Genomic DNA, 26,332 nt, shown 5'->3' with positions numbered 1-26,332 from the left:
GAGGGGTCAGTTTACAAACCAAGGGCCAGATGCTTACTGAAAGGAACAGGCCTCTGCATGAGACCGGGTCTGAAATGTCCTGCCAGACCTTGGCTCAGGGGACAGGCCTGGGCAGAGCCATCCTGCCAAAGACACAGCCCGGGGTTCAGGGGCTGGTGCGGCCCAGCCCCACCTGGACCTCTGTGCGTTTGGAAGTTTGGAAGTTCTGTGGCCAGCAGCACTCGGGAGTCACCACAGTGCCGGGCAGCGCACACCCCTCTGCAGGGCTCTGGGACTGTCTCCACTCTGAGCAGAGCCACCGTGCCAGCATGAGCAGGGGAGGGAAGGCCGGGCTGGACTCCAGCCCCGCTTGGAGTGGCAGAGGGGCCGTGGAAACGCCTGAGGTCAGCACAACTTGGGGTCCCCAGGTGGGCACAGCCACCCTGCCCACGGGGTCCCCTTGGCCCCGTGCCTGGCTCACCATCACAGCGGGGCTGGTTGCGAGGGAACGAGAGGGGCGCTGCAAGCCCTGGTCAGCCCCCTTGGGGCCTGTGGGATCCCTTCCCCGTGCACGTGGAAATGGGGAGCGCCAGCCCAAGGGGCAGTGGCCACGTGACCTGAGATGCTGGGCCCAGGAGAGCGTCCTGACTCTGGTGAGGGTGGGTTCTTCCTGGGGACCAGGTGTACTAATCGTCCCATTTTGCCGTCTGGGTCTGTGCTGACCCTGGAAAGACCGCCCCTCCCAAAGCCAGCCAATTCCTAGAGATTACAAGTAACTTCACATGCCAACCAGCCATCCAGACCCCAGCCTGCCCCTCTCCACAGGGTACTGTATGTCGTTGGGGCTACCCTCCACAGGCCCTAATCACCCAGGCCAGGCACCCCACAACTAGGCACAGCCCACCGAGATTATTCTGGCTAGCCGGGCCCAAGCCTGCACACCCAGCCTTGCATTTCTTCCTGAGAAACCACAGAAAAGGCTCCTGCCCACGTGTCCCTTCTCCCTTCCTCCCGACCACCCTGGTGCCTCCCTGCATGGCCCCCGTGGTGTGGCGGCCTCGCCTCTCAGGAGCCGTTGATAAACTATCTTTATAATGGCTGTCATCTCCTTATCTCTTGGCCTCATCGTACTTGAGTGATGACAAAAGACCAACTTTTAAAGCACAAGTTAGGGTGCAGGCCGTCCCCCTTGCTGGGAAGCCCTACCTGCCCAGCTTGCAGCTGCCCCAGGCGGGGCCTGCAGAGGGGCCTCAAGGAGGCCAAGCCAGTCAGGCCTCCACGTGGTGCAGCAGGTGGTCCCGCACTGATCTGGGCCTGCACCCCACCTGCTCTAGCCCCCAAGGGTTTCTGGCCTAGCTGCCCCAGGTCCCTGCCCCCAGGAGCCTCTCTTCAGACCCTTGGGGTCTCCTTCCATGGCCTGTGGGGTGTGTGACTCCTTGGTGCATCCACGGGACCACCCTCATCTCCACCTGCATCCTGATCTGGTAAGGAAGGCCCCCCCTACTCTCGACCCTGGTGATGTGAGCACCATCAGACCACATTCAGGGCGTCTCTTCGGGGAGACTACCTGAGTCCTGCTAGCTCTTGCTGTTCCCCCAAGGGCACCTGGCAGCCCCGTCCCACCACATCTGATGGAGATGTCGGCTTCCGGGGGGATGCACTCCTCTCCACTGAGGCTGTGTCCATTCCCCTGGGGCCCAGGAGGCCACAACGTCAGCTGCAAGTGGCAGCCGTGTGCCCTTGTTCTGCCATGGATGCAGCCCTCCCCAGATGTGCAGCTTGGGCGGGGCCCTGGATGCAGGAGGCTCCGGCAGGATGGACCACTCAGGACTCAGGGGTATCAGAATAGTATTTATTGATATGCTCGGTGCTACCTTGTTAATACTGTCACGTTGTCGCGTGGCTGAGGTAATAGGGATAGACCCGCCCAGCGCCTGCCCTGGGCTCCCACAGAGCGCCGTGGACCCTCGGGCTAGGGGCTGGTGGCTTGGAGGGGACGTGGTTATTGCATTGGATTCCTTCCCTCATGGGCACGCTGGCGCCCACTCCCGGCCTCAACCCTGTGCCCACTCGCACACACACTCGCACGCTTACCCGGTCACGCACATGGCTTCTGGCACGCCCACGCCCTCGCCCTCCTGCCCACATGCTCCCACTCACGCACACTCACACAGGCCATCCTTTGGGATGCGTCCTGAGCCTCCTGATAGTAAGCACACTCGCTAGTTACAGTAATCGTAGTGAAGTACAGGGGTGTCGGGAACAAGGAGAAAGTGCATGTTGATCTCTGACTGGGTGGCGGACCCCAGCCCCTCCCATGGAGGGGTCCTGGTGTCTGCAGAGGGCAAGCCCCAGAGGTGCCGCCAGCCCCAGCCCCTCCTGAGTCATCCTGCCACTGCCCTGCCCCTCGCGGGCCAGCATGCCCACCCCAGGCAAGACAAAATCAACTAAAAAAATAAATTCTTCATCTTGCAGCCGAGCGCCTGATGCAGGGGAGAGGGTGGCTCCAGGCCTTTCTGGCTGGGGGCTCCACTGGGGTCACGGCCAGCCCCTGGCCCAGCCAGCGCCCCGACGATGCCATCTAGGGGGCCGGGTGGGTGAGGCGCTGAGCCCCGTGGCATGCGGACAGGAGGCCGGGGGGTGTGGGCAGTGCTGGGCAAAGCTGAGGCCGTGTATGTGCGGGGCCAGCTGGGGTCAGTGGCACACCGCGATCATGCAGAGGGGCATGGAAGGCCTGGGCAGCCCCGTCCCCTCAGAACTCCACGGTACTCACTACTGTCCTTGGCTCGTCGAATGTGGCGATGAGGATCTGCTGTGGGGGGGGGATGGTGATGAGGCCGCCCACGTCCGGGGGTGCTCGTGGGGCCCCGTCCTCCTCCTCCCGGGCCTCGTATAGGGTGCTGATGTGCAGCAGCGGGTGAGTGGCGTTGCGGCTCAGAATGGCCAGAGGGTCAGCCTTACTCAGGCTGGCTGGGGACAGCGGGGCCGTGGCGGGGGCTGCAGGGGGCGAGCAGACGTGAAAAGGGCCCCCCGAGGGAAGTGCGGCCAGGGCTGGCTCTGCTGGGAACAGGATTTCCTTCTCCGGCAGGGGCGCGTCTGCAAACAGCCCAGAGCACAGAGCCTGTGCAGGCCTCCCTCTCTACCCCGCCTTCCGGTCCCCTCCCCTCACCTGGACGGCTGGGACTCGGGGTTCTGCAGCTCTGGCACACAGCGGCCTGGCTGGGTGGACTCGCCCAGGAGCAGCAGCGCCCATTTCCAGAACCTTCTCAACGTTACCACCTTACTGTGTCCCCGCCAGCCCGCGGCCCAGCCTTCATCCCGTCTGTTTCACAGGGCCCTCCAGGGTCCCGCCTGACCGTCCCTGCTTCCATCCAGCTGGCTCAGTCCTTAACCTCTTTCAAACAGCTCCCAGGTGCAAGCCATCTGGGGAGCATTGTTGAGGTCGGTCCTCCCTTCCCTGCGGCCTCCAGGGGCCGCCCTCCGCTCCAGCCCCGCCCACCTGGCTCCGCCCCGCCCTCGGCCCGCCCTTACCTGCGGTGGGTGCTGCGGTCAGGCCCAGCGCGCACTCCTCCGCCTGGGACAGGAAGCCTCCGTCCTGGCTCCGGGAGGCGGGCAGGGCGGCGGGCACGGCCTCGGGCTTCGCCTTCTTGGTGCCCAGGACGTAAGGGTGCACGTCCAGGGAGAAGTGGCGGGCGTGCTTCTTGTCTGGGGCGGACCCCGCGTCGCCCCCGCCGCCCTTGTAGTGATGCGCGGCGCGCGCGCCCGCGTCCAGCAGCGGCGCGATCAGCGTGTCCGTGGCCGTCTTGCGGCGCACGGGCTTGGGCTTCTCCGCCTTGCTGTTCTCCACGCGCATGATGGCCAGCGGCTCCTTGAAGGGCTGGGGCAGCGGGTTGCTGGAGGGGATCCACTTCATCTTCTTGCGGGGCCGCTTGACCACCGGCGGCTCGGCGGCGCCGTCGGGCTCGGCGGGGTTGGCGCTGGGGTCCACGGTCTGCACGCCCGCGTCGCGCACGGTGGGCGTGGCGTCGTGGTTGGACTGGGCGAGAGCGGCCAGCAGCTGCCGCACCACGTTGTCGTACATGAGGTCGCTCTCGTTGGTGATGAAGTCCAGCCGGTTGAGCGACTTGATGTGGTCGCGGTTCTCGTTGCAGAACATGGCCAGGATGTTGATGTCGCAGAACTGCGAGCGGCGCCACTGCCGGCGCGTCTTGATGCCCACCTTGTGCAGCTTGTCGAAGATGAAGTTGCTCTTGCGGAAGATGAAGAGGTGGATGAGGTTGACGAGGATGATGAGGTTCATGGAGCAGAGCAGCACGATGTCCACGCCCGCCACGATGCGCTGCAGCTGCACGGACGGCAGCTTGCAGCTGACGCGCACCGCCGGGCCCCCGCCTCCCGGGGCCGCGCCCAGCGCACAGGTGAACTCGTTCTGCTTCTGGGTGGCGTAGTAGGTGCACAGGTAGGAGATGGGCGCCACGCTGAGCAGCAGGATGAGCAGGTGCCGCGCTAGGTACAGCTTGGCTAGAAAGTTGCTGCGGCCGCGGCGCTCCAGGTACTTCTCGAACAGGTTCTGCTCGGGGCTCTTCTCCTTCTCTGCGTTCTCGATGATCTCGCGCCGCTCGCGCTCCGTGATGCCGGGCCCCTTGGACTGGATCTGCTTCTCGATCTTGGGCGCGCGGCCCTCGGCCGCCCGATGGTAGCAGTTGTCGATCTCCTGAAGCAGGAAGTTGAGCTCGGAGGTGAGGCGCGTGGATGCCAGGAACTCCCAGCCCAGCGCGGGCACGTACATGATGGCCGCGAAGGCCAACAGCGAGTAGGGCAGCAGCTTGTGCTCAAACAGCGATGGCCACAGGCTGGCGTCCACACCCGGCAGCGCGTCCCGCAGCTCCGTCCAGCAGTAGCCGCGGGCGTACAGCGCCTGGTCCCGGGTGAAGTTGTGCGGCGTGTAGCAGTAAATGGGCTCCTCTGGGGGCAGAGAGGAGAGGGGGCTGGGGCCGGGGCATCAGACCTCTCCCTTCTGCCCCGCCCTGAGCCCCCTCCAGCACAGCGGCCTGCACAGGGTCTGCCTGCACAGGGTCTGCCATTCGGGTAACAAACCCTCCAGCTCCAGGTGGCTTTCCTTCACCGTCTCAGCCAAGGAGACATGAGAGATCTCACTCTGGCTCCCCTCTCGCCCCGTACATGCCGTTATCAGCTCTGGCAAAGGCAGAGGTGGGTTGAGGGTGGAGGGTGCAGTCATGCCAACCGCAGCCCTGGGGGACCAACCTGCCCTTGGAGCCTCAGGCCCCTCTCCAAATACCGTAAAGTCTTCAGGTACACACCGGGAAACTGAGTCCCAAAGCGGACAGGACAAGCCACACCACTCATCCAGGGTCCCTCCTCCATCAACACAGCTGGACTAGCCCCTGGCCTGGCACTGCCCCGGGCTCCATCCTTAGAAGTGCAGGTGTCCTAGACAGGTCCTACCTGGCCAGAGACAGTTCTGGTGAAAATAACCAAAGGAAAACAAACGTGGCCCTGGCGGACCTTGAGAGGGGAGGCGAGTCTCCCCAGGACCTGCGCTGTCCTAGGAAGGGCAGGCCTGGGGGCCCTGGGCTCCAACAGGAAGCCTTTACCGGTGGGACTGCAGAGTCTGCCACTGAGACAGCGCCGGGGGCATGCACTCTCCAACTGTAGGAAAGATGGTCATCACTGAACTGCTTTCCCTCCCACATGAGGACATATGAGGCGCCGGGCCCCACGATGGGTCTCATGTTTGAACACTTCCAGGAGGGGAGAGCTTCACAGGCTCCAGCCATCCTTAGTGCAGGATGTTCACGGCCCCTCAAGGCTGGGCCACGCTGCTGTCTGGCCAGACTCCAGCCCCTCTCACTATGGACAGGGGGCACGTGACCTCCTGGCAGCCAAGAGCCCTGGGCCCCCAGCCCAACGACACCGTCCCACTGACAAGAGGTCATCCCCCCCGCCCCACCCACATGCTGTGGCCCTGGCCTGGACTCTCTGTCTCATCCCAAAGAAGGCCCCCCAGGTCTGCTCAGTCTCCCTCTGCCCCAGCTTAAGCCCCCCACATCCGAGACTTGACACGAGGAAGCAGCAGGGACTCCCATGCCTGTCTGTCTGTGCAGGCCTCACCCCTACCACAAGGACTGCTCCACTCTGGGCCTGGCCTTTGAGGCTGGGAGAGGCAGACGGTCACTGCTGTACCTCACAGGGGCCGAGGGGGCTAGGGACGGTGGCTGGCTACATATCTGGCCAGAGACCTCACAAGTGCCTGCGGCCCTGGTATTGGGAGGTCACCTGGCCTCTTACCCATGCAGACCCCACAGCACTGCCACCAGCACGACAGCCCCACACCAACCTGAGCATTCCAGGTGGCATGGTCCCACAGCTATGGCAGCTGGCCCTCAGACTCCACCTGGAGGGCACTGGGAGTCATGGAGGGCTTAGGGGCAGAAGTGGGCGGGCAGGGTAGCTTGGTTCAGACACAGTTGGGGGTGGTCAAGGGGGTCTATGAGGAAGCTGCTGCCATGGGCACAGAGATGGGGGCTTGGCCACGGATGGGCAGGTCACGAAGAGCCGGTACCCACAGCTCAAGGTTCCTGACAAGGACACAGACTTGGGACCGAGTGGTGAGCTGGGCTCAGAGAAACATGGAAGAGGGACATGATTGAACCCTTGTGGTTGAGAAGATGGCATTTTATTCACTTACTTTTGTCCCCACCGCCGACCCCAGGGCAGACGCTCTCCTCTAGGGGAAAAGGACAGGGCGGTGGGAGGCCCGCCCTGAAGGACCACTGGACCACGAGTGCAGGCCCCAGCTCTGGGGCGTGGGGGGGCCTGTACCCCATGCTGCAGGCACAGAGGAGCAGGGCCCCCACGGGCTCCCCGTATCCTCTCACGTCTGCCGCCTCTGTGTCTGCTGGCAGGGGAGGAGGGATGAGCCCTGGCTCAGGAGAGGCCCAGCCCTGGGGCCCCATGGGCTCATCTCTGGGGTCTCTGTCCTTCCTCCATCTGCCTACGCCTGCAAAGCAGACGGCACCCCGACAGCCCGGCAGAGCCGGCACCCATCTCGCCTGCAGGTGCTCAGGATGCACACGGCAGGAGAAGCTGTGGCTGCACGTCCCGGCTCACGCTTCAGGAGCCTGGGCGCTGGGCCTGGCTCTGGGTGGGGCCAATCGCTGAGCCATGGGGACCCCAGTGCAGGGTGCTCCAACACAGTGGTGACAGCACAGATGTCTGATGGGGACATGCAGACCTGGCCAGCTTGCCGAGGGCACCTCTCCTGAGAGGCTGGCACTGTGGGGCTCCAGACCTGGGGCCCCTGGAAACCCCACGGCTGAGCGCACAGGGCCAACGATGGCATCGAGGGGAAAGCAGGGAAAGCCGGGCCAGGGCAGCCTCAGGAAGGACCAGTCTGCGCTACTCCCATCAGGCCTGGCCCGGCCCTCCACAGCAGCGGCCCCACCCCCTCTGAGTTGGCTCCCCAACCCGCACACCCTGAGGACCCTTCCAGACGTGGAGCTGCCTGTGCTGTCCTGCCCACACCAGCCCCCGTTCCACGTGGGTGGGGGCAGCCGCCTCTTGGGCCCCCTGCTCAGCCGAGGCTGCTCCTTGGGCTGGCAGAACCCTGCCTCCGGCACCCCCAGAGTTGGCTCCTGGCCCCCCTCTTCTCCTCCCAGCCCCCCCGCCCCAGGCGAGGTCCAGACCCTTCCCAGACTCCACAAGGCTGCTTTGGCCAGCTTCCCAACCCTGCAACTAGGTAGCTCTCCACAGAGAGTGGGGTTAGGTTAGGGTTCTTGCTGGTAGATGATGGTTCTAGATTATCTGGGTGGGCCTGATGTGAACACAGGGATTCTTATAAGAGGGAGGCAGGAAGGTGAGAATGAGAGTGAGCGTGAGGACGGAGCAGGGGTCAGAGAGAAGAGAAGATGTGCTCGGTGGCCCTGGAGGTGGAGGAGGGGCTGGGGAAGGGGCAGCTCTCAAAGCTGGGACAGGCAAGGAGCTGGCTTCTCACTGGAGCCTCCACAGCCAGCTACACCCACACCTTGACTCGCTTCAGACTTCTGAGCTGCACAGCCGTAAATGATAAATTCCTGCTACTTTGGGCCACTAAGTTTGTGGTCATTTGTTAGAGCGAGTTAGAAGTTAGAGTTAGAAGGGAGAGGAGACCCTCAGAGGCCACCAAAGGAGGTGGGTTCCTGGGCTGCCCCAGGGTCGGGGGGCCGCCTCAGCTCTTCCTGAGCTGGCTAGGTGGGGAGGGGGCTCACTTCTCAAAGACCCACCCTGGAGACTGGGTCCCCAGGAACCCACTGGCACAGGGACCCGCAGCTCACCAGTCCTCAGCGGGCAAAGTGCTCGCCGCCTCTCCTGAGCTGGGGTGAGCACACCTTGGGGACCCTTCATGACCGCAGGGCACCCACTGCAGGCAGGCCTCCGAGACACTGCAGGGCCAGTCCAGACCGCCACAAAGAAGCAAGTAGCACAATAAAGCGAGTCACACAAACTTTCGGTTTCCCAGTGCAAACAGAAATTACTCTTACCCTAGACCATGTCTACATACTGTGTGCAAGCCTTAAAAACCAATGCATAAATTGATTAAAAGATATTTTATTGCTAAAAGATGCCAACCATTCTCTGAGCCTTCAGCAAGTAGTAATCTTTTTGCAATAGTCAGGTCAGAGATCACTGATCACAGGTCACTGTAACAAGTGCAGTAATAATGAAAAAGTTTGAAATATTGTGAGAATATTGTGAGAACTGAGCAAACGCTGTTGGAAAGATGGCACCAGTAGACTTGTTCAATGCCGGGCGGTCACAGACCTCCCATTTGTGAGAAACGCAGGGCGTGAGCGCGGTCGCAGGACATCAGCAAGTAAGGACTCTGAAGCTGCTGCTCCCCCCCCTTTGCTCTGTGACCTGGAACAAGATTTCCTCGCCCCAGGAAACGGCGCCATCTGTGCACACCTGCACTCACCCCCGGGCCCCCGTGGGCTGTGCTTCCTGGCGTGGCCTGGCCCCAGCAATGGGACAAGGAGCCTGTCCACCCCAGGTCTGGCATCCCCAGGTCACAGGGACCCTAAAAGGTGAGTCCTTTGTGAAAGACGCAGCACAGGATGCGAGAACGTCTGCCCGACTGTCCGCACCTCTCCCTCCTCGAGGGGCTCTCTCTGCCCCGGGCTGCCGCCCCTGGCCTCAAGCACAGCTGTGGAGGGACCTCCCTAGACACCTGGGCTCTGAGACCCCTTGCCAGCCAGACCCTGGGTGGGGGGGTTTCCTGTCCCCACGCCCCGACCCGTGGGGAGTGCGGTGGCACCCGGGAGTGCCCTCCCTTTCCTCCATGTCCCCAGGAGTCACTGGCTGGCTCACCACCTTCTGTCCACCTTCCTGCCTCACCTGGGGTCACTTCTCGTTAGGAGGCCCTCCAGGTGCCCCCACGATGCACAAAATCTAATCAGGACCGTGTATGTTGACGTAAGGCTTCCACGTTGCATAACGTCCACTCTGTTCTGGTCACTGCCCTTGTCCAGTTCCCTCTTCTACCTGCATAAGCCCTCACAGGCTCCGGGCCTCCTGCTCAGCCCACCACTGCCTGATGCTCCTCCAGGCCCTGCCTGGCCTCATGGGCATCTGCCCACCACCTTCCCAGGCTCCCCAGCAACCCCAGGAGCCGACCAGAATCTGACCACTTCTTCCTCAGGGGTCTTCACCCCATGTCCAGCCCCAGGACGTGGCCCAGCAGCATGGGTGTCCTCATCCTCTGTAACGTTCTCTCCTGGTCCCCACTGGCCACTCCTTCCCTCAGACCCTGCTCACTCCCCCTCCTGGTCCCCTCTTCTTCCCTAGCCAAAGTCTCATTTTCTCCTGGGACCACCAGGTCCAAGTCAGTCCCCCCCACCCCCCTGCTCACGGTGAGCGAATGGAAGGTAAAATCAGTAAATCGGAGGAGAGGCGTCTGGGAGGCAGCCGCGGGGACCCATGCAGGTACGGGGTGGGGGCAGGTGGAGTGCGGAGGGTCTGCGGGGAGACCCGGGCACCGCCCTCACTCGCAGGCTCCAGCGGGGTGGCCCGTGGCCGGCTGCAGCAGTGAGGGTGGCGGAGAGAGCACGCGCCCCTCCCGCCGTGCCCCCGGCCTCACCTGCGAAGTTCTTGGTGAAGACCAGGGTGACCAGCAGGATGGGGACGAGCACTGTGCCGATGGTGACCACGCGGTCGAACGGCAGCTCCAGCTTGAGCTGCAACAGCAGCGCGGCCAGCGCGCCCGCCTTGTCGTCCTGCGCGCCCGGCAGGATCAGCTCGCGCAGCTTCTCGCCGGCCAGCAGCGCCGTCGCCATGTCCGCAGACTGCTCCAGGAGGTGGTGCATGGGGGGCGCGGGGGGCGCGGGGCCCGCGGCGGCGGTGGGGGGGCGCTCCGCCGCCGCCCCGCGGGCAGGGGTCGGGCCGCCCGGGGGTGCTTGGGGGGCGCGCAGGGGCCGCCGCCCCCGCCTCGGCTGCAGCCCCGGCGCGGCCCAGGCGTGTCCTTCCGGCGGGGGCGGCGGCGGCGGCGGGACCCCCGCCCCGAGCGGCGGGCGGCGGCTGCTGTCCCGCCGCGGGGAGGGGGCTGTTTACCTGCGGCAACTCGCGCCGTGGCTCCGCCCCCCCCTCCCCGCGCGCAGATGCGGCGCCGACGATGACTTTGCAAAAAATATTTAAATTAAATAAAATGAATGAACAATGACTGGTCCCTCCACGTCCTCAGGGTGGGGAGGCGGGGGTGGCTGAGCCGGGGGCTACCCTCGCCCTGGGCGCGGGGGCGGCCGCGCGCGGTGGAGACCGGCTAGGACCCGCGGCGTCCCGGGCCCCCCTCTTCCAGACGCGTGGTCCCGGAGCCGCCCCGGGAGAGGGGTTTCCTCGCCCGCTTCCCGCAGTCGCTCTCCGCTCCCTACCAAAGCCTGGCCGCCACTGTGGGCGCCGAGGCCCCCGCCCGCCCGGTGTCGCGGACTGGCACCCCACCCTGGGGCAGCGGGCAGGCGGACACTGCGGGGCGTCTCCTCAGCGCCCCTCCAGGGCGGCCATGGGGCCCTGGCGCCTAGCCCCCTGACCCACCGCCGGGGCCCTCGCATCACCTCCACGCGGCCCTCTTCCTCTCCAGCCCTGCACCTCCTCCCCATCACCCCACTGCTTTGCCTCGGTCAACAGCCTTCTCCGGAGGCCCGTGCCAGCTCCGGGGGCAATCTCTGGGGTCCCGTGCTTCTGGCCTGGCTCCCTGCCACCTTTCTGACCTTTACCTCCTGCATTCCGACCCCCAGTGCCCAACGGTCCCAGCTGTCATCCCCCCTCCCCCAGGTACGACGGCGCAGGACTGGGCTTGGTCTCAAGCAAAGAGCACAGCTGCCACCTTCATGCCAATTGCCTGCAAGACTCGCTGCGGTTTTCCACTTTTTATTTTCCCGGCAGGTCCCTGTCCCCCTGTAGCAGAACATACGCGTGCCGTCTTTGTGAAATATTTAGCATAGTTGGAGTTTCAACTTAATTCAGTAATTCATCCAACAAGTCTGTCTCGAGCATCCGTATCTGCAGAACCTCTGGTGGCAGTTGTGAGCTAATTCCCCCTCACTGTGTGTGTGGGGGGGCGGGGGGGCTCAGAAAGGAGGATGTCCCATACCAAGCCTGAGCTTCACACTTAAAAAAAAATCTTTCTTTAAAAGGTTCATGCATGTTTCTGAATGCTGCCCATCCCTAGCTTCCAGTCCATTTGACTTGTCTCCTACTTGCTGAGGGAGCTGGGCTGCCTCCAGTTTCCCACCTCAAATAACCCCGACCCCCACCCTCGAAAACCCAGATACCCACCAAGACACCTCCAGACAACCCAGCTAGCCCCCCGGGCACCTCCAGTCATGGGTCTGCCCTTTCCCCCACAGCAGCACGCCTTCCTTCCTATGGCTTTGCAGGGTCCCCCACCATCCTTTTCAATAATGACTTAAGAGTTCATGGCCTGCACTTGTCCGTGGACATCTTGGAGGACTGGGGAAAACAGGGTCCATGCTGTGTTAAGTCACCCCTCCTTGAACACAGCATATGCTGCACTCCTGCACCCCTGCACCCCTTTGTCTCCTGCCGTGGAATCACAGTTACTTCTCCACGAAGCCTGGTGGCACCGCTTTGCTGTCATTTCCTGCTCACGTCATGGTTGATGCTCCTCTGTAAGTGGAACCCTGCTTTCTGTTTTTCAGTTGGTCAGTCTGGTACAGAGGAACACTGCTGGTCTTGATGTGATCTCAGAGTTGGCGTGTGATGTGGCGTGGCAGCATGGCCACTGGAGCACTGTGGGTGCGCGGTGAATGCTGGTGGAGTGTGTGCACGTAGTCCAGCACGCTCCGGGAAGCTGCCGGCAGCTGCCCTCTCATCGAAGGCCACCCCTGCACCCACACTGCAGCAGCCCCCTCGACGCTGTCCTCAACCCAGCGGGGCCTGGATGGGGAGGGCTGGAGCCGACGTCCTCGGTGCCACCCTGGACCCCAGCCCCTTCCCTCGCCCTCTCCCAGAGCGTGCTAGGGCAGGGGTGGGGCGCAGGGGCCACGCCACAGTCTGGAGGGATACGCTCCCAAATCCGCCTCTGGGGAAGGCCAGCATTGGGGGAGCAGCTTGTCCTCTCCCGTGGCAACACATTCACACGTGCCTTTTGACACATGGATTTCAAAAGGTTGAGTGACTCTGCTCTAGCAAAGCTTTTATTCTCGTCTCTACTTACGTGAAGTTTTATCAGCTCTCATATCAATGAAAATGAAAAATAGAAAAAAAACCGTCATGTTGAGTCCTATCCCATTTCAGCCTTAAGTGATATTCTCCCACCAAGACGGACAGCTCATTAACTGATGCATTTTCAATTTTACTTCCATGTTCAGTTCTCCATGAAAATTTGCAAATCTGTGCATCACTGATTGAGTACGTACTTAACGACTCTAAGAACCACCCAGACCAAGTTCTTGTTACCAGGTTCAGGGCCCCTCAGATTAAGGCCAAGGACCCCCTGGAGGTGCTGTGTGTGATCATCTGGGAGAAGCGGCAGAGGTGGCGACTGGCCAGGCCAGGTGGCGCTGCAGGACCTGCAGCCCCGCTTCTCAATGGCATGAAACAGCACAGGATCATTTCACCCCACACCTGGATGGCAGGTGGGCTGGGAGCTCTGTCCCAGTCAGTCCTCTCTGGGGACGGGCAGCCACCACCTCTGGGTGGCCAGGCACCTGGTGGAGGACCTGGAGCCGGCGAGCTGGTCTGCTTGTCTCCTTTGTCACTCCTGTGGGCGCGTCTCTCGCCCGGCAGGGCCATGTGCCCAGGAGGGGAACAGACTGTGCTGCCCTCAAACTTCAACCCAGTGCGTTCTACACCAGGGGCAGCCCTGTGGGCGAGGCTCTGCAGGCAGGAGGAGTCTGCACAGTGCCCCGCTGTGAGGGGACAGCTTGCCTTTCAAGTCCTTCTTAAGTGGACGAGGGTGAGTGCCAGTCGCAGCGGCATTCTGGCCGCCCCAGACACACCAGAAAGGCTGCCGCACTGCTGTGCTTTACAATGCAGCGTTTACAACGTGTCGGAGACGGACGGCTTTAAAAACTTAAGAAAAACTTTAGAAACTAAAAAAACAAGTGATGGGATACAGTTCTCAAGTTCCTTTGGGGGAATCTCCAAACACAGAAGTGAACCAACCCAAGTGGGGCCTCAGCTGCCTGCAGGAGCCTCTTCCCTCTGCTCCCCAGGTGTCCATGCCGGTCTGGGCGGCTTGGACTCCCACAGACTCTGACCTCTGAGGGCAGGCCCCATGCACTCTGTCCCATGGTCAGCAGCACTTGGCTTGGTCACTGGCCTCTCTCTCCCCTCCTCCAAAGGTCACACAGCGGCCCCTGCCTGTTCTGTGCCCTGCCCAGATGCATGGCACCCTCCTGCCCCAGTGCAGGGGGCAGCCCGAGTTCTGCACAGAACCCCGCTGCCGGGCCTCTCGTCGCCCTGGACACACCTGTGGGTCATTGCTTTGGTGTCCTCTGGCCTGGGTGCCAGCTCAGCACCCACTGCCCACAGGACCGGCTGTTCCTGGTATGTGGCACTGCCTACCTCCCCAAGGTGTGCCCCACACCTGCCACCTCTCTCTCCCGGGCGCTGGGACATCCAGTCACCAAGGCCAGAGCCAGGCCAACAGGCTGTGTACAGGGCTGTGGGTGCGGTCATAGTCTTGAGGGACGTGCGGGCAGAGCCCTGTGACCCCCAGCACTGGACCTGCAGTCTCAGGGCTGGTGGAAGTTGAGACAAATCCTGTCACACGCCACCAAGGGCGGAGGGGGACCTGGCCATGTGCTCAGCCAGCACTGGTTCCCTCCCCTAGGGCTCTTTGGGGCTCCACTGGTCACCAGTTGGTATCAGAGGCCTGCTCCCTGAGACTGCTCAGAGAGGGAGGCATGGGACGGTGGAGGGGGCTGGGCTGGGCCACAGCCACGGGGAGACCAGGGGGGCCATGCACAGAGCGGGCCGTGGGGTTCAGACCGAGGGGGAGGGTGGCACCCTGACTTCCAGAGACTCCGCCGGGGGCAACAGGCTGCTTAGGGCAACCTGGCCACCATCCTGGGACCGCCATGATTGTGGCCAAGGGCGAGCATTTCCCGAAGCACCAAGACCAGAGTCTTCACACGTTCAGACCAGCCACCAGCTCTGTTTCCGGGTCCAGCCCCTCCCTGACTAACCGACCGACAACAGCCATTTGTGGCGGGCCTGCAGGTGGGAGAGCAGCAACCCTCACCCCACGTGGGAGCCAGTGTGGCCGGGCTGGGCCACTGGGGCCTCAGCTTCCCACCTGTGGGCCAGCAGATGGCATTTCCAGTGTTATGGCTACCGACAAAGGGACAGGCCGTGGGGTCCTGAAGGGGCCTCAGGACCCCATGTGACACCCTCTGCCTTGTCCCTCCCGCCGCGCCCTCCACCTGTGCGGGACACATGGGCAGGTCCCTGCAGCACTGCCCAGCTGCACCGGGCCAGGTGGGCAGGGTGCTGACCCCTCCCTGGGCAGAGCCTCCAGGGCCCCAGGCTTCGCGTGGCTAGCACGTTAACGGAAGGCTGGCTCCAGTGCCAGCAGGGACCAGAGGTCACGGGGAACCATAATCAGCCTCTGGCACGTACGCGTCTGAGGTGGAGGCCACACAGTGAGCCACTCGAGGGTTTATTTCGGTGATGGAGTAGCTGCCCAGGGGCAGGCGCTGGCTGGCACACAGGGCTGACAGCAGCATGAGCAAGTGGCAGGCTTGAGGCCCCACACTCGTGGCCAAGGCTGTGGGACAAGGCGCGCAGCAGGGGCCGCAGCACAGACGGCGGTCCCTGGGGGGGAGGGGCACAGCCACGGGCCCTCCTTTACAGGCTGTCCTGTCCGGCCCCTCAGGGACTGGCTCTGGTTTGGGGGGGGGGCTCACACGGCTGCAGACGCAGGAAGGCCAGGGGCTGGTGAATAGGGCTCCCCATGCGAGCACCGCAGTGGGGCTGGGGCCGGCCCCCCACCCCAGCGTGGTCCGAGGGGCACCGGAGTTACTTGTGAAGCTGTGTGGGCAGGGGAGACGCTGACCCCAGATGTCATCTGGACAGAGAGTGGCCGCCGCAGCCCATGAGGCCAGACCCTGCTCCACCCTGCAAGGCCGACGGTGGGCCTGGGGAGCAGGACCAGAGTCTACCCTTTAGGGAGACGGAAGGGCTCACTTCTGCAGGGACTGCAGCTCCGGTGGCAGGTTGCACCCCGTGTAGACACCATTTGTGATGCTGTATTCCAGCAGGGCGCCGAAACAGGGATCCTGTGCAAACAGAGGACCTGGCCTTGCACCCAGCAGTGCCCCGCCGGGACCCCCGCCCCTGGGCCCACTGGCCGCAGCTCACTCTGACAAGAACGTGAGGGTTTCCCAGCACAATCAGCAAGGCTTTGGGTCTGGTGATTGCAACATTAAATCTTTTTGAGTTGGACAAGAATCCCAAAAAATATCTATCATCTTCAAAGCTATCTTCATTTGACCGTACCTGAAACACACAAAGATTAATAAAAACAGTGTTTTAAATTTTTTGGCATGGAAAGAAACTCGATATATACAAACATTTAGAAATGTGACATGTGACCCCATTTTGGCTAAAAAGAGGGAAAAGCAGCGGGGGCAGGGTGTGGGCCTCACTACACTCAAGCAGAGCCTCCAGCACTGGGAGCTGAGCTGGGCGTGGGGTCTTAGCCACGCTGCGTTCTTTCCCATCTCAATTTCCTAACCTGTCTGCGGTTGATGTGTACCTTTTGATAAAAGTCATTTATAAAAGAATGGACTTTCCAGAGTCTGCCCCTCTCCCAGCCACACCCCACTGCAAGGTCCCCTCCCTCCTCCCATCATTCACTACTGCCTCATGGGTTTCTTTACTTTTTTGTCTGATCTTTTTTTTTTTTTTTTAAGAACACCCAACAGTTAGCTGCTTGAGGCGCCGCCTGGGTCTCCCCTGCTCTGTGTCACCGAGGGCAACAGAGGGCCCAGCACGCCAGGCAGCCTGGCGCAGACAGTGCCCCACGGGGCAGAAATACCTACAGTTGAGATGATGATAACCAGATATTCTTGCCCCTGAAACTCCTCCACAGATCCAACCTTTATATCTGTCAGATCAACATTTCGCAAAAGAACTTTGATTTTCTCCACCTTTGAAGGCAATAAAGAGATTGAAGACAAAACTTTACAAATCTGACCGTTTCTTTACATATCACAGCACAGGCTGAGTGCACGGCCTGTCAATTCCAAGTCATGTTTCATCAGCTCTAAGTGGACCAAAGCAAAGACCCATTTCGGAAGGAATGCCTGGGGCGGGGCAGCACCTCCGTGGAGATGCCCCCCTCTCCACTGGATGGGTGCACAGTAGTGGGGGGGGTGCTTTATAGAGAAGTGCAGACACCCTGTGCTGTGAGTGGGGGGATGTCCCCTGGGGATGGTGCTGGGTCCCGGACTGCCTCCTGGGGTGAGGAACAGAGAGCCCCTCCCAGGGTCCCGCCCTGGGGTCCTGAGCGGTTAAGATGGGAGTCAGGCTGTGTGGTGACTATAGCAGGAAAGCCGGGAGGAGGAGGACGAGGGGAGAGGTCCTGAAGGCGGGGTAGCTGACGAGCTGAGCAGGACTTGGGGCTGGGAGAGGGCGTGTTAGGATCTCCAGGGGTTGCCGGTAAAGAACCACCTTGAAACTGAAAAGGAACATGTACTTGGCTGAACACTGAGCATGGAGGGAGGCTCAGTTCTCCCAGGAGAATGGGCTGGGGGTCGGGAGCCGCGCGGAGGGAAGGCACCAGCGGTGCTGCCCTCACCACCGCGGGGACGGGCCTTCTCATGCCCAGTGACCGGGAACAAAGGCAGAGGTCACCCTCTGTGCCCCGGGCCTGGCCCCCGGCACAGGAGGAGTGGCTGTGCAGACGCAGGGGAGGGAGCAACAGGAGGGGACTGGGAGCCACCTCAAAGAGCCATGTCCCTCTTCTTCCTGGACCCCACGGACAAGCACACACGAGAGGAGCCGCGGGGGCCGCACCTGCTTCCGGTAGGGCGTGATGACCCCAATGTCGCCGGCAGACACCTGGCTGGAGACACTGCGGGCCAGTAGGCAGCAGTAGCGCATGGCCTGCACGGCCTCAGCGGGGTTGAACCAGGACGGGCTCCTCCCTTCCCGAGCTTCGCTGCCCTGGGCATCGGGGACAAGAGACGCGTCACAGAGAGCTGCCCTCCACAGAAGCTCGCCCAGGGTCTGTGGACAAGGAGCAGCTGGCAGAGACAGGAGAGCCCTGCTCCCAGGCCGACTCTCACGGACTCAGGCTGCGGAGACGCTGCAGGTGGGAGGCCTGGCTAGACCAGAGCGGCCTGGGCGGCGGCCAGCCAGCTGACACCTACTGGGCCGCAAGTGTTCAAAAGCAGAATTTACAGGCCATCATTCTTGATCAGAGCCTAATGAAATTAGAAATAAAAGAGACTGGAACCGAGCAGAAGCCTCTCACAGAGGGGCGCCTCAAGTATAAAGGCCCCTCTGTGGCCCCTGCCTCTTGTTTGTGGAAAAGCTGAAGCCCCCCAGGCCTCCCTGAGCCACAGGAGGGCAGGCTCGAGCAGGTCAAGACTGGACAAGAGTCACAGACACAGGGTCCAGTGCACATTCTGAGTCGTTTTACAGGCACTGCAGCTGCCACCGGAGAGGAGAGCTGCCTGCACAACGACCAGACTCCAGCCAGGACGTCAGCTGCCCTGCCTGCAGCGGGACCGACTCTACGGCAGCACGGGTCCATGTAGTGCCTCGAGAGAGCGGGGCCCCCGCTGCTGCTCACAAGCGTCCACGTCTGCATGGGCGTCAGAGGAACTGCAGCTTGGTCCGTTCGTACAGTTCATACACGTAAGCGGCCAACTACGACTGTCACAGAGAGGGGCTGCAGGCCCAGGCGGACATCCTCCTCTCTGGGAGCACGGCACCCGGAGTCAGCAGGAGGAAGTCACAGAAGACGACCCCGCCCTAATCCCGTAGAAATGGAATGATGTCACACAAGCAGGGATTTGTAAGCAGCTTTTGGCAGGACAGAGATCTCAGCAGGAGGCCCCTTCGTTCTGTTACTTGAGCTGCACTGTCACTAACCTTAACCCAGGCGTCCCACGCTCTACTCACCTCCGGCCCAAACACCACTAACGGGTCAAATGTTTTGCTCACACAACACCTGGCCTAACCTATCGGTTCTCTCCTAGATCAAAGAAGTAGAAACGGAGAGTAAGTCATTAACAGATGACCAGATCTCCCCGGCTGCCCCTTCCGTGATCCCACGATCAGAATGTGCGACCGAGACCGCGTCCAGAGAGAAGACCGTGAGCCGCCGATGTGCCGGCGCCGTGGGAGTGGCTGCGGGTCTGCCCCCACCTCAGTGACTCGCTGAGGTCACTTCCCCTTCTCCCTTTAACGCTCATGGCCGAGCAGAATCCTAGCAGTTGGTTTTTGGGGACATGAGTCCGCCTTCTCCCCAGATTGCTGGCTTTCTGATTAAAAGCAATGTTTTCTGTTTCTACTGACATTTGCCTCTCGGGTACTGAATTGTGAGTGGCCAGCTGCCAAATCTGAGTTTGGTAACACGGTGACCAAAATATTCTCGGCCACATGGAAAGTGAAAAAATGCTTCTCTAGAACCCTTGGCTCAGAAAAAGAAAATAAAGTCACAGGTGTCCAGAGGGTGTGGGCCCCAGGCGCTCATGTCAGGGGGCAAGGCGTCCATCTCAGGGGAACCACAGTAAACTCAGTGAAGACGAGCAAGTCAGGGAGCAGAAGGATGAAAAATGAAGCTGAGACTAATGAGGCAGAGAGCCAACAGGAAACATCCGGAAGTCCACAGCTAGCTTTCCAATTAGGCCACAGGCGGGGCCTCTGTCCTGGGAAGGGCCAGGAGGCCAGTGTCTCAGCTCTGCTCCGACCACGCTCCCCTTAGGACAAGACCACAGCTGCCTGGACCCTCCTTGGGCGATCCTGGGCTCAGCTGCTCCTTCTACTGGGCACCCTCTGCCCAGACACACTGGGCTGGAGACAGAGCAGTGAGTCAGACAGGGGTCCTTCTGGAACTCTGGGGGAGGGAACGCCTGGATGGGAGGGTTTCTGCCTGTCTGATGTGGCCTCCTGGGCAGGGCACCCACAGGATCCAGGGCCAGCAAGGGCCGGGGGTTAACCCAGAGCCAGCTAACAACCCACGACAAAGCCCTTTTTGCTCAAATGTGGGAGTGGACCCTGTTCTCTGCAACTAGCCCCAGAGGCCTAACCCTCACTTTGTCCTCAGGGCCCAGAACAGAGTTGGGTACAGTCAGGCCCTCAAGAAATTCTAAATAAAATAGTATTTCTGGACTTCATTCTTTTCACACTGAGCACCTCCATCTCCCGCAGCTTTGAGTCTCCGTTTCCTTCTACAAGACCTTTTGCACACCTACAACTCCGCTTTCTCAGCAATCAGCCTACTGAGACTTCTGCGTAGTCTGCATGAAACACATGGACTGATTTGGGCAGAAGTGACCTCTTCACCACACTGGCCCCGCATCCAGGAGTGCCCGTGCGCATCTGAGCTCCTGCTCTCAGGAGAGGCCTTCGACTTTCTGCTGCTGGGGGGATCACTGATGCCCCCACTATGCTTTCTGGTTGCTTTTTTCTGAGATAGACGGAAGCCCTGAGCAGAAGCTGAAAGAGGGTTCCCGGAGGGAGGAAGAACCAGCCAGCAGGGGGCTCGTGCCGAGTGGACCACGTCCCGTCTCACCACAGAATCCCTTCCCTCAAAGTCTCTCCCATCCAGATGGTGGGCACCCCATGGCCGCACCTTACACACAACCCCAGGTAAGTCCAGAAGCTGTCCCCAGGAAGCAGGCTGCAGAGAGGAGAGGGGCAGACCCCACTCCAGGGCACCCTGGCACCAGCGTCCATTGTTCTGGAGTCTGGATGCAGCCCCAATTCTGCATGAGAACTTGCAAACTTGACTTCTGGTTCTAACAACCAAATTCCAACACAAACTCTGATTTTAGGGAATATTTGTCATTTCTTTGGCTACCGGGCATCTAACCCCTCCCTGTAGGGAACCCCACCCTGTGAGACCTGGCGGGAGGGCAGGCTCTGCCCCAGTGCGGGTCCATCCCCTGGACACTGGTGCACGGGGTGGGATGGCAGGGGCTTCCTTGGCCCTCCTGCTCACCTCCCAGGTCCCGACCAGCCCCGAGAGCTCCCTCAGGAACCCCTCCGGACCTCTCCGGACCCCTCATGGGCACAGTCACCGCACCAGAGGCACCCAGCAAATGCTTGGTTAATGACTGGATTAAACGGAACCCACGCACTGAACACACGTAAACTTGTGAGCAGCACTGAGGGGCCGCTCAGGGCTGAGCACTTCCCCTGGCCTGCCCTCCAGGTCCACTGCTCACCCTCACTCCGTGGAAGACAAGGGGGAAGCCCTTCCGCGGTAACTTCTCCCAGCCCAGCAAAGACGTCACCACTGTGGGGTCCGCGCAGACTTCGAGCTCCCGGTGGTAGAAGAGCCTGGACGGCAGGGCCAGCAGCACCGAGTGGGACCGATAGTTCTTCACGAGCTTTGTCACCTGCAGGGCGGAAGGGACAGGTCCAGGGCCAAAGCCGGCCTGCTGCGGCCACATGGAAAGTGCCCCGTCCCCCTCAGTCACAGCCGGGAGGCCCCTGCTGCCCCCATCTCCCGCCTGTCACCTCCACCCGGCGAGGACGTGCACTCGGAGCCTCCGACAACTTCACTTTAACAGAAAAGGAGGGAGTCTCCCTGGGGGGCTGCGTGTCTGGCCGCAAGCTGTGCTCTGGTTCACAGGCTCTGCGGCAGCAGGTGCGGGCTCGGGCCCCAGCCAGGGTGGCTAGAGGCACGGCCCCAGCCCCGACCCTGTGGGCTGGGTGGGACCTTCAGAGGGGCTGGGGATGAAGTTACCAGGACACGGAGCAAGAACAACTTTGTTTTCTGCCTCCAACTGACCTGGAAGCTCATTCTAGTTTCCCTCTAGAGCCCGAGATCCAGGGCTCTCCTGCTGACTCAGGGCGATAAACTTCAACTCAGTAATTTTAACACATCCAGTCTCTAAGATGTTCATCAAACCCCAAACCAGATTCAGCATCACAGCTTCTCCCTTGGCTGAGCCAGGCCCTGCAGTGCTAGTCTGCCCACCTGCCTCCGCCACAGGCTGAGCCTCCATGTCCTGGGACAGAGGAGCGGGGAAAGAGCCCGACCCACCCTGGGGGTGGTGGCAGAGGGGACCAGGGGCTGCTTGGGCCTCTGGCCCCATGTGTGCCTTGGTGGACACGGTGTGAGCTCCCTGGTGGGCCCCTCGGCTCAAGTCTGACCTTACAGCAGGGGGCCGAGCTCACCAACAAGGGGTTGTAGGCGCCACAGGCCCCAAAAGCGTCTTCGTCTCGCATATAGGCCGGTCGGGACATTAGTCTCTCCAGCATGGAGACACTCAGCCCGTAGGCCATGGCCAGTCTGGACTTGATGACTGGCCCAAGCTGCATGGGGTCTCCGGCAAGGACGATCTGTGGCAAAGAAACGGGGCCCACACTGGTGCAGGGAGACCCCACCACGGTCAGGTGGGTGAAGGGGGCTGGGTGAGCAGGACACAGAGTGTGATGGGCTGGCCTCCCGCCCTGACTGCCCAAACCAGGGCGGCTGGGAGGCGGGAGTGCGGCTGCACAGTCACTCGGGCTGCAGAGGACAGGGACGCAGCTGGGATAGGGACAGCCCAGTGGAAAACATCAGTGGACTGGAGCCCTGAGCTCCCGGGGGGCAGACCCCACCCTGACCCCACACTTGGCAGCCTCTGTTCCCTTCCCTTCTTCTGGAATTCTCTGCTGCGCCCTCCTCTCGATGCTGCCCTGGCCCCGCCCACCCTGGTGGCTCGCTGGCCTGCTCCTCGCTCCTGCCCTGTGTGCAGGCTCTGTGGTCACAGTGGAGGAGGTGGGGAGGCTGGTGTGTGACGGGAGGCTTCTCATGCCCCAGGCCCTTGGTCAGCCTGTGTGTCCTGTGCAGTGGATGGGGTTGGGGGTGCAGGGCTCCGCCGCCGAGGGAGGAAAGATGACGCGCAGCACGCGGGCCGCACCTGGCCGGTGACGTCCGAGACCAGCCCCAGGGGGATCAGACACTCCGGCTCGCTTGCCTGCCCCGCTTCGTCCACGAACACATGTGTGAAGTGTCCGACCCTAGAACAGACGCCTTCCTAGTGGTCGCTCCCGTCCAAGGGTCCTGGACAAGCACCCGCCACCTCTGCCCCCGTCCCCCCTGCAGGGCACCCCCTCCCCTGGTGGGCCCCTCCCAACGCTGGCGAGCGCCCACCTCAGCCCTATCTGGTAGAAGAGCCCCGCGCTGCTGCACGTGGTGATGACGACCCTGAAGCGCGAGGCCCTCCAGACGTCCTCCCCATCGCGGCAGTAAGGCTTGATGGCCTCCGTGATGGTCTGGGGAGCAGGTCACCAGCAGGTCATTAAGTCTCTTTAAACTGGACCCGATCGCAAGGCTGGGAGGGCTCCTGAAACGGGGGCCCGTCCCGCTGCACGTCTTAGTCACCACCAAGGACGACGTAAGACTGTCTTCTCAAATCAAAGTAGTTTACATTTCCCTATCAATTTAGTCCGTGTGTTACCAACCCTCGAGCTGTGAATATAACACAAAACCCTGTAGATCCTTCCCCAGAACAACTTTATACATTTTCAAGATTCAATTTCTCTTCTTAACCAAACCAGGACCTTTTATAGCAAACCAGTGAAACAGAACCAAAAACAAACAATACTGTTTGGGGATCCAGTGAAAGCGGAGCGTCAGTGTCAGGGAGGGCGCGGGCTGCTCGCTTACCTCCTCGAACCGGCAGGTGGCGTTCATGCGGACCATGGCTCCAGGCCGCAGCGCCTGGCTCTTGTGCAGACGCAGACACACCAGGTCGGCAGCGCTGTTGGAGGGTGCGCACACCAGGGTCCGACTGTCCGGCAAAGCGTAGAACACCTTTGTGCAGACACGCAGGAGACGGGCGGGAGGGTCATGCGGCCAGGGCCCAGCCCACCGCAGGGAGAAGGCAGAGGCCCTGGCTCTCCAGACCTGAGTAGTCCAGGTGGGGCCCCAGGTTTGTGCCCCCAACACCTGCCAGCTGGTGGCAGTGCAGGCGTGTGGACCGGAATCCCAAACCATGCAAACAATGGACACATGCCACCGCCAGACTCTGCGTAAGCCCAGATGGGGGCACGGAACCCCCACTGCAGTCCGCCACCCTGAGCACCAAGGGGGTTCCCTTCTAACCTTTGACACCAGCTCTCAAACCCTAAGCAGCCGCAGGACAAAACAGACTTCTCCAGGTGTGAAGTAACTGGGGCTCCTTGAGCTCTTCCCACATTCCGACCCCGCAGGCGATGGTGGCCCACGGCGCAGCTCCAGCCACCGCGGCACCCCCACCGTCACCCCCTGCTCTTCCCGGCTCCCTCCCCCGTCCTCCCTCACTCCCATCTCACCTGTAAAACAGCCTCTATTATCGTCACTGTCTTCCCGGTTCCAGGAGGCCCAAAGAGAACGTACGGGAGTGGGCGGCAGTCACCACTCAGAATCCTCCTCACTGCTAACTTCTGGTTTTCGTTGAGCATCAAATTGAAAAACTCCTTCTCTCTGGCTTTTGGGGTCTTGCCAACTGCATCAAAGCGCAGACAGCGTCAGGGCCAGTCGCAGGACGCGCAGCTGCACCGCCCAGGGGCGGGGATGGAGGGGTGCGTGTGCGTGCGCGTGTATGTAGCTCTGACCACCGTGAGGCCGGCCCCTCACACCGTCTCGGCCTCATCCTGCAGAGTCCGGAAAGTCCACTTTCTAAGGGCAAAACGCAGGCCACGCTGTTCCTTCTCTCCACCTTACCCGCGCAGCGTTACCCAGGACGCAGAGACACCGTCACAAGCAGGAGGACAAAAACAGCCCATCATCAGAAAGTCGTCAGAGACAAGACGTCTCCGCTCCGCCTGGCTGCGCGGCTGTCAGAGCACCCCCCACCAAGCCTCACTTCCAGACGCAAGAGCCAGCTTCTCCAGAGGCTCCACGGCCCCGACACTCACCCAGACCACTTGCCTCCACAGTACCGGCCTGCCGCTCCTCAACTCCGACCTGAGCTTGGTCCCTCATGGCTTTCCTACCCTAGGAAGGATCGTGCAGAAAAATGGCTTGAAAAGAAAGCTGTGTCCACACAGGCTTAAAGTGTAAATCTAAACAATTATCAACATCCTGCTTGTTTGATTTACTTAACAGCCCTCTGCACAAGTCGCAGGTCCTACCTTTTAAGACATAACGAAAACGAAGAACATGTAACAAAAAGCTGCTAAGATGATTTCTTTTTACATACCCCTTTAAAAATAAACTAAATTTTGTGATGATGACATTGAAACAAAGGACCCCATTTGGCTCCAGGGTGTCGTCTCCTCCCGCATCCTTCCACATGGACCCTGCTCGCCTGCGGGGAGACCCTCCTCCGTCGTGTGCAGGACCCCGAGAGCCCGTGTGAGAACAAGCAGAACCTCTCGGCCTCGCAGGTGAAGCAAAGTGCCGGTGCTGCGGCTTCCTCACCGCGCTCCAGCCCCACACAGGAGTTGGTTTTATGTGTGTTTAAACATAAACAGAGTCTGCCCTGGACTGACAGAACCGTTTTTCCAATTTCCCATTATAAACAAGGCCGTAACAGGCAACTCTGCACATTTATCTCTGTGAAATCACGTGATTACTTCCACAGGATACATTCTAGAAGTAAAATTGCTACATTGAAAGTTTTCACATGGAAAATTTTAGACATGTCATCAAATCTGATTCCCGGAGGTCACAGCAGTTACCCTCCACCGCCGTCCGGGTTCTGCAGAGTGTAGGGGACATTTACTGAGGTGGGCACGTTCCACGTGTACAACCGGACCCATGACCCTGTCACCACAAGGACACGAATGCATCTCTCGAGGCCCAGAGCCCGTTGAGCTCCCTACTGCTGTCACACAGACTGAAATCTGTCACTGGCCTTTCGTAGTCTTGGTGTCTTTTGAACAGTGAAATATTTCATTTTCACTGGCGTCCAAGTGCATCTGTTTTTCTTTACGGACCACACTCACATCACATCGACAGACTCTGCCTAACCTGGGGGACATGAAGACATTCTCCCACAGTGTTTTCCAGAAGTTTTCATCAGGCTCCACGTTTAGGGCCACAAACCACTCTGGACGTTTTAGCCGCTGTGCCGTTTGGCGCACTTTCCCACACAACCTCCAAATGCCCCAGCAGCGCTGGTTAAGAAGACCACCCCTTCTCCTGCAGCTGCCAGGGGACCTCTGCCAACTTCCAGTCGTTCAAGTACGTGTTGGTCTGTTCCCAGGCAATTCTGTTCTGCACAGGCTTGTTTTGGTGACAGCACCACACGCCATTGATTACTTTGTTAGATGACTTAAAAGTTTGTACTTTTTTAAAGTTGTTTTCAAAATTCTAGGCCCTTTGCACTCATGAATTTTGTAATTAGCCTGTCAATTTCTTACCAACTGTCCTTGGTATGTTACAAATGCTATAATACATTGTTGTTACTTCAGTTTTAAAGAGTCAATTTTCTTTTAAAAAATTATTTAAAAGTTTTTACTGCAGTAAGAGCATAACACACGCTCTACCCTCTGGACACACCTCAGCTGGGGAACAGCACCGTGGCAGCAGGGATGCAGCAGCCCGCAGAGCTCCGGGCGTGCCCTCGGGACCCCGGGCTCGCACTGCTGGCGGCGGGGAGGCTGCTATAGGTCTTACTTCTAATTCTCTTTATAACGAGACGTTCTGTATTCAGGATTTGTTCTCCTCCACTGATTTCGG

At 60.8% G+C, this 26,332-nt stretch overlaps 2 protein-coding genes across 7 annotated transcripts in view; both read right to left on the bottom strand.

Moving 5' to 3' along the window:
- Positions 1 to 1,817: 1,817 nt before the first annotated feature.
- PANX2 (pannexin 2) lies at positions 1,818 to 10,568 on the bottom strand. The gene is made up of 3 exons (XM_074375815.1): positions 10,115 to 10,568; positions 3,511 to 4,944; positions 1,818 to 3,075 (listed from the first exon to the last, which is right to left on the bottom strand). The coding sequence occupies exons 1-3, from the start codon at positions 10,338 to 10,340 to the stop codon at positions 2,732 to 2,734; spliced, it is 2,004 nt and encodes a 667-aa protein (XP_074231916.1). The 5' UTR covers positions 10,341 to 10,568; the 3' UTR covers positions 1,818 to 2,731.
- A 4,573-nt stretch (positions 10,569 to 15,141) lies between these two features.
- Positions 15,142 to 26,332, bottom strand: part of MOV10L1 (Mov10 like RNA helicase 1) — a 38,581-nt gene continuing 27,390 nt past the window's right edge. Inside the window, exons 15-25 of one of the 6 annotated variants that reach the window (XM_074375810.1) lie at positions 24,565 to 24,643; positions 23,980 to 24,152; positions 23,333 to 23,479; positions 22,817 to 22,938; positions 22,584 to 22,683; positions 21,856 to 22,020; positions 20,898 to 21,071; positions 17,515 to 17,664; positions 16,539 to 16,646; positions 15,856 to 15,993; positions 15,142 to 15,773 (exon numbers count right to left, since the gene is read on the bottom strand). In XM_074375810.1, the coding sequence (XP_074231911.1) occupies positions 15,678 to 15,773; positions 15,856 to 15,993; positions 16,539 to 16,646; positions 17,515 to 17,664; positions 20,898 to 21,071; positions 21,856 to 22,020; positions 22,584 to 22,683; positions 22,817 to 22,938; positions 23,333 to 23,479; positions 23,980 to 24,152; positions 24,565 to 24,643 (1,452 nt within the window). In that variant the 3' untranslated portion in view covers positions 15,142 to 15,677. Of the gene's footprint in view, positions 15,994 to 16,534; positions 16,647 to 17,514; positions 17,925 to 20,897; positions 21,072 to 21,855; positions 22,021 to 22,583; positions 22,684 to 22,816; positions 22,939 to 23,332; positions 23,480 to 23,979; positions 24,153 to 24,564; positions 24,644 to 26,332 lie in introns of those variants that run through there. The other 5 variants (XR_012511029.1, XM_074375809.1, XM_074375813.1 and 2 more) reach the window with 5 other exon arrangements.

The sequence above is a fragment of the Camelus bactrianus genome, chromosome 12 (genome assembly GCF_048773025.1).
Source record: "Camelus bactrianus isolate YW-2024 breed Bactrian camel chromosome 12, ASM4877302v1, whole genome shotgun sequence".
Lineage (NCBI taxonomy): Eukaryota > Metazoa > Chordata > Mammalia > Artiodactyla > Camelidae > Camelus > Camelus bactrianus.
The sequence above is the reverse complement of the archived record's forward strand: the minus strand, read 5'-3'. Positions and strand labels throughout refer to the sequence as shown.

Bases quoted from the DNA above. Each gene is read 5' to 3' on its own strand.
- PANX2 (XM_074375815.1), bottom strand. From the start codon at position 10,340: ATGCACCACCTCCTGGAGCAGTCTGCGGACATGGCGACGGCGCTGCTG. The intron at 4,945-10,114 runs GTGAGGCCGGGG...CTCTGCCCCCAG, and splicing joins CTTCACCAAGAACTTCGCAG to AGGAGCCCATTTACTGCTAC. The intron at 3,076-3,510 runs GTAAGGGCGGGC...GGCTGTTTGCAG, and splicing joins GACCGCAGCACCCACCGCAG to ACGCGCCCCTGCCGGAGAAG.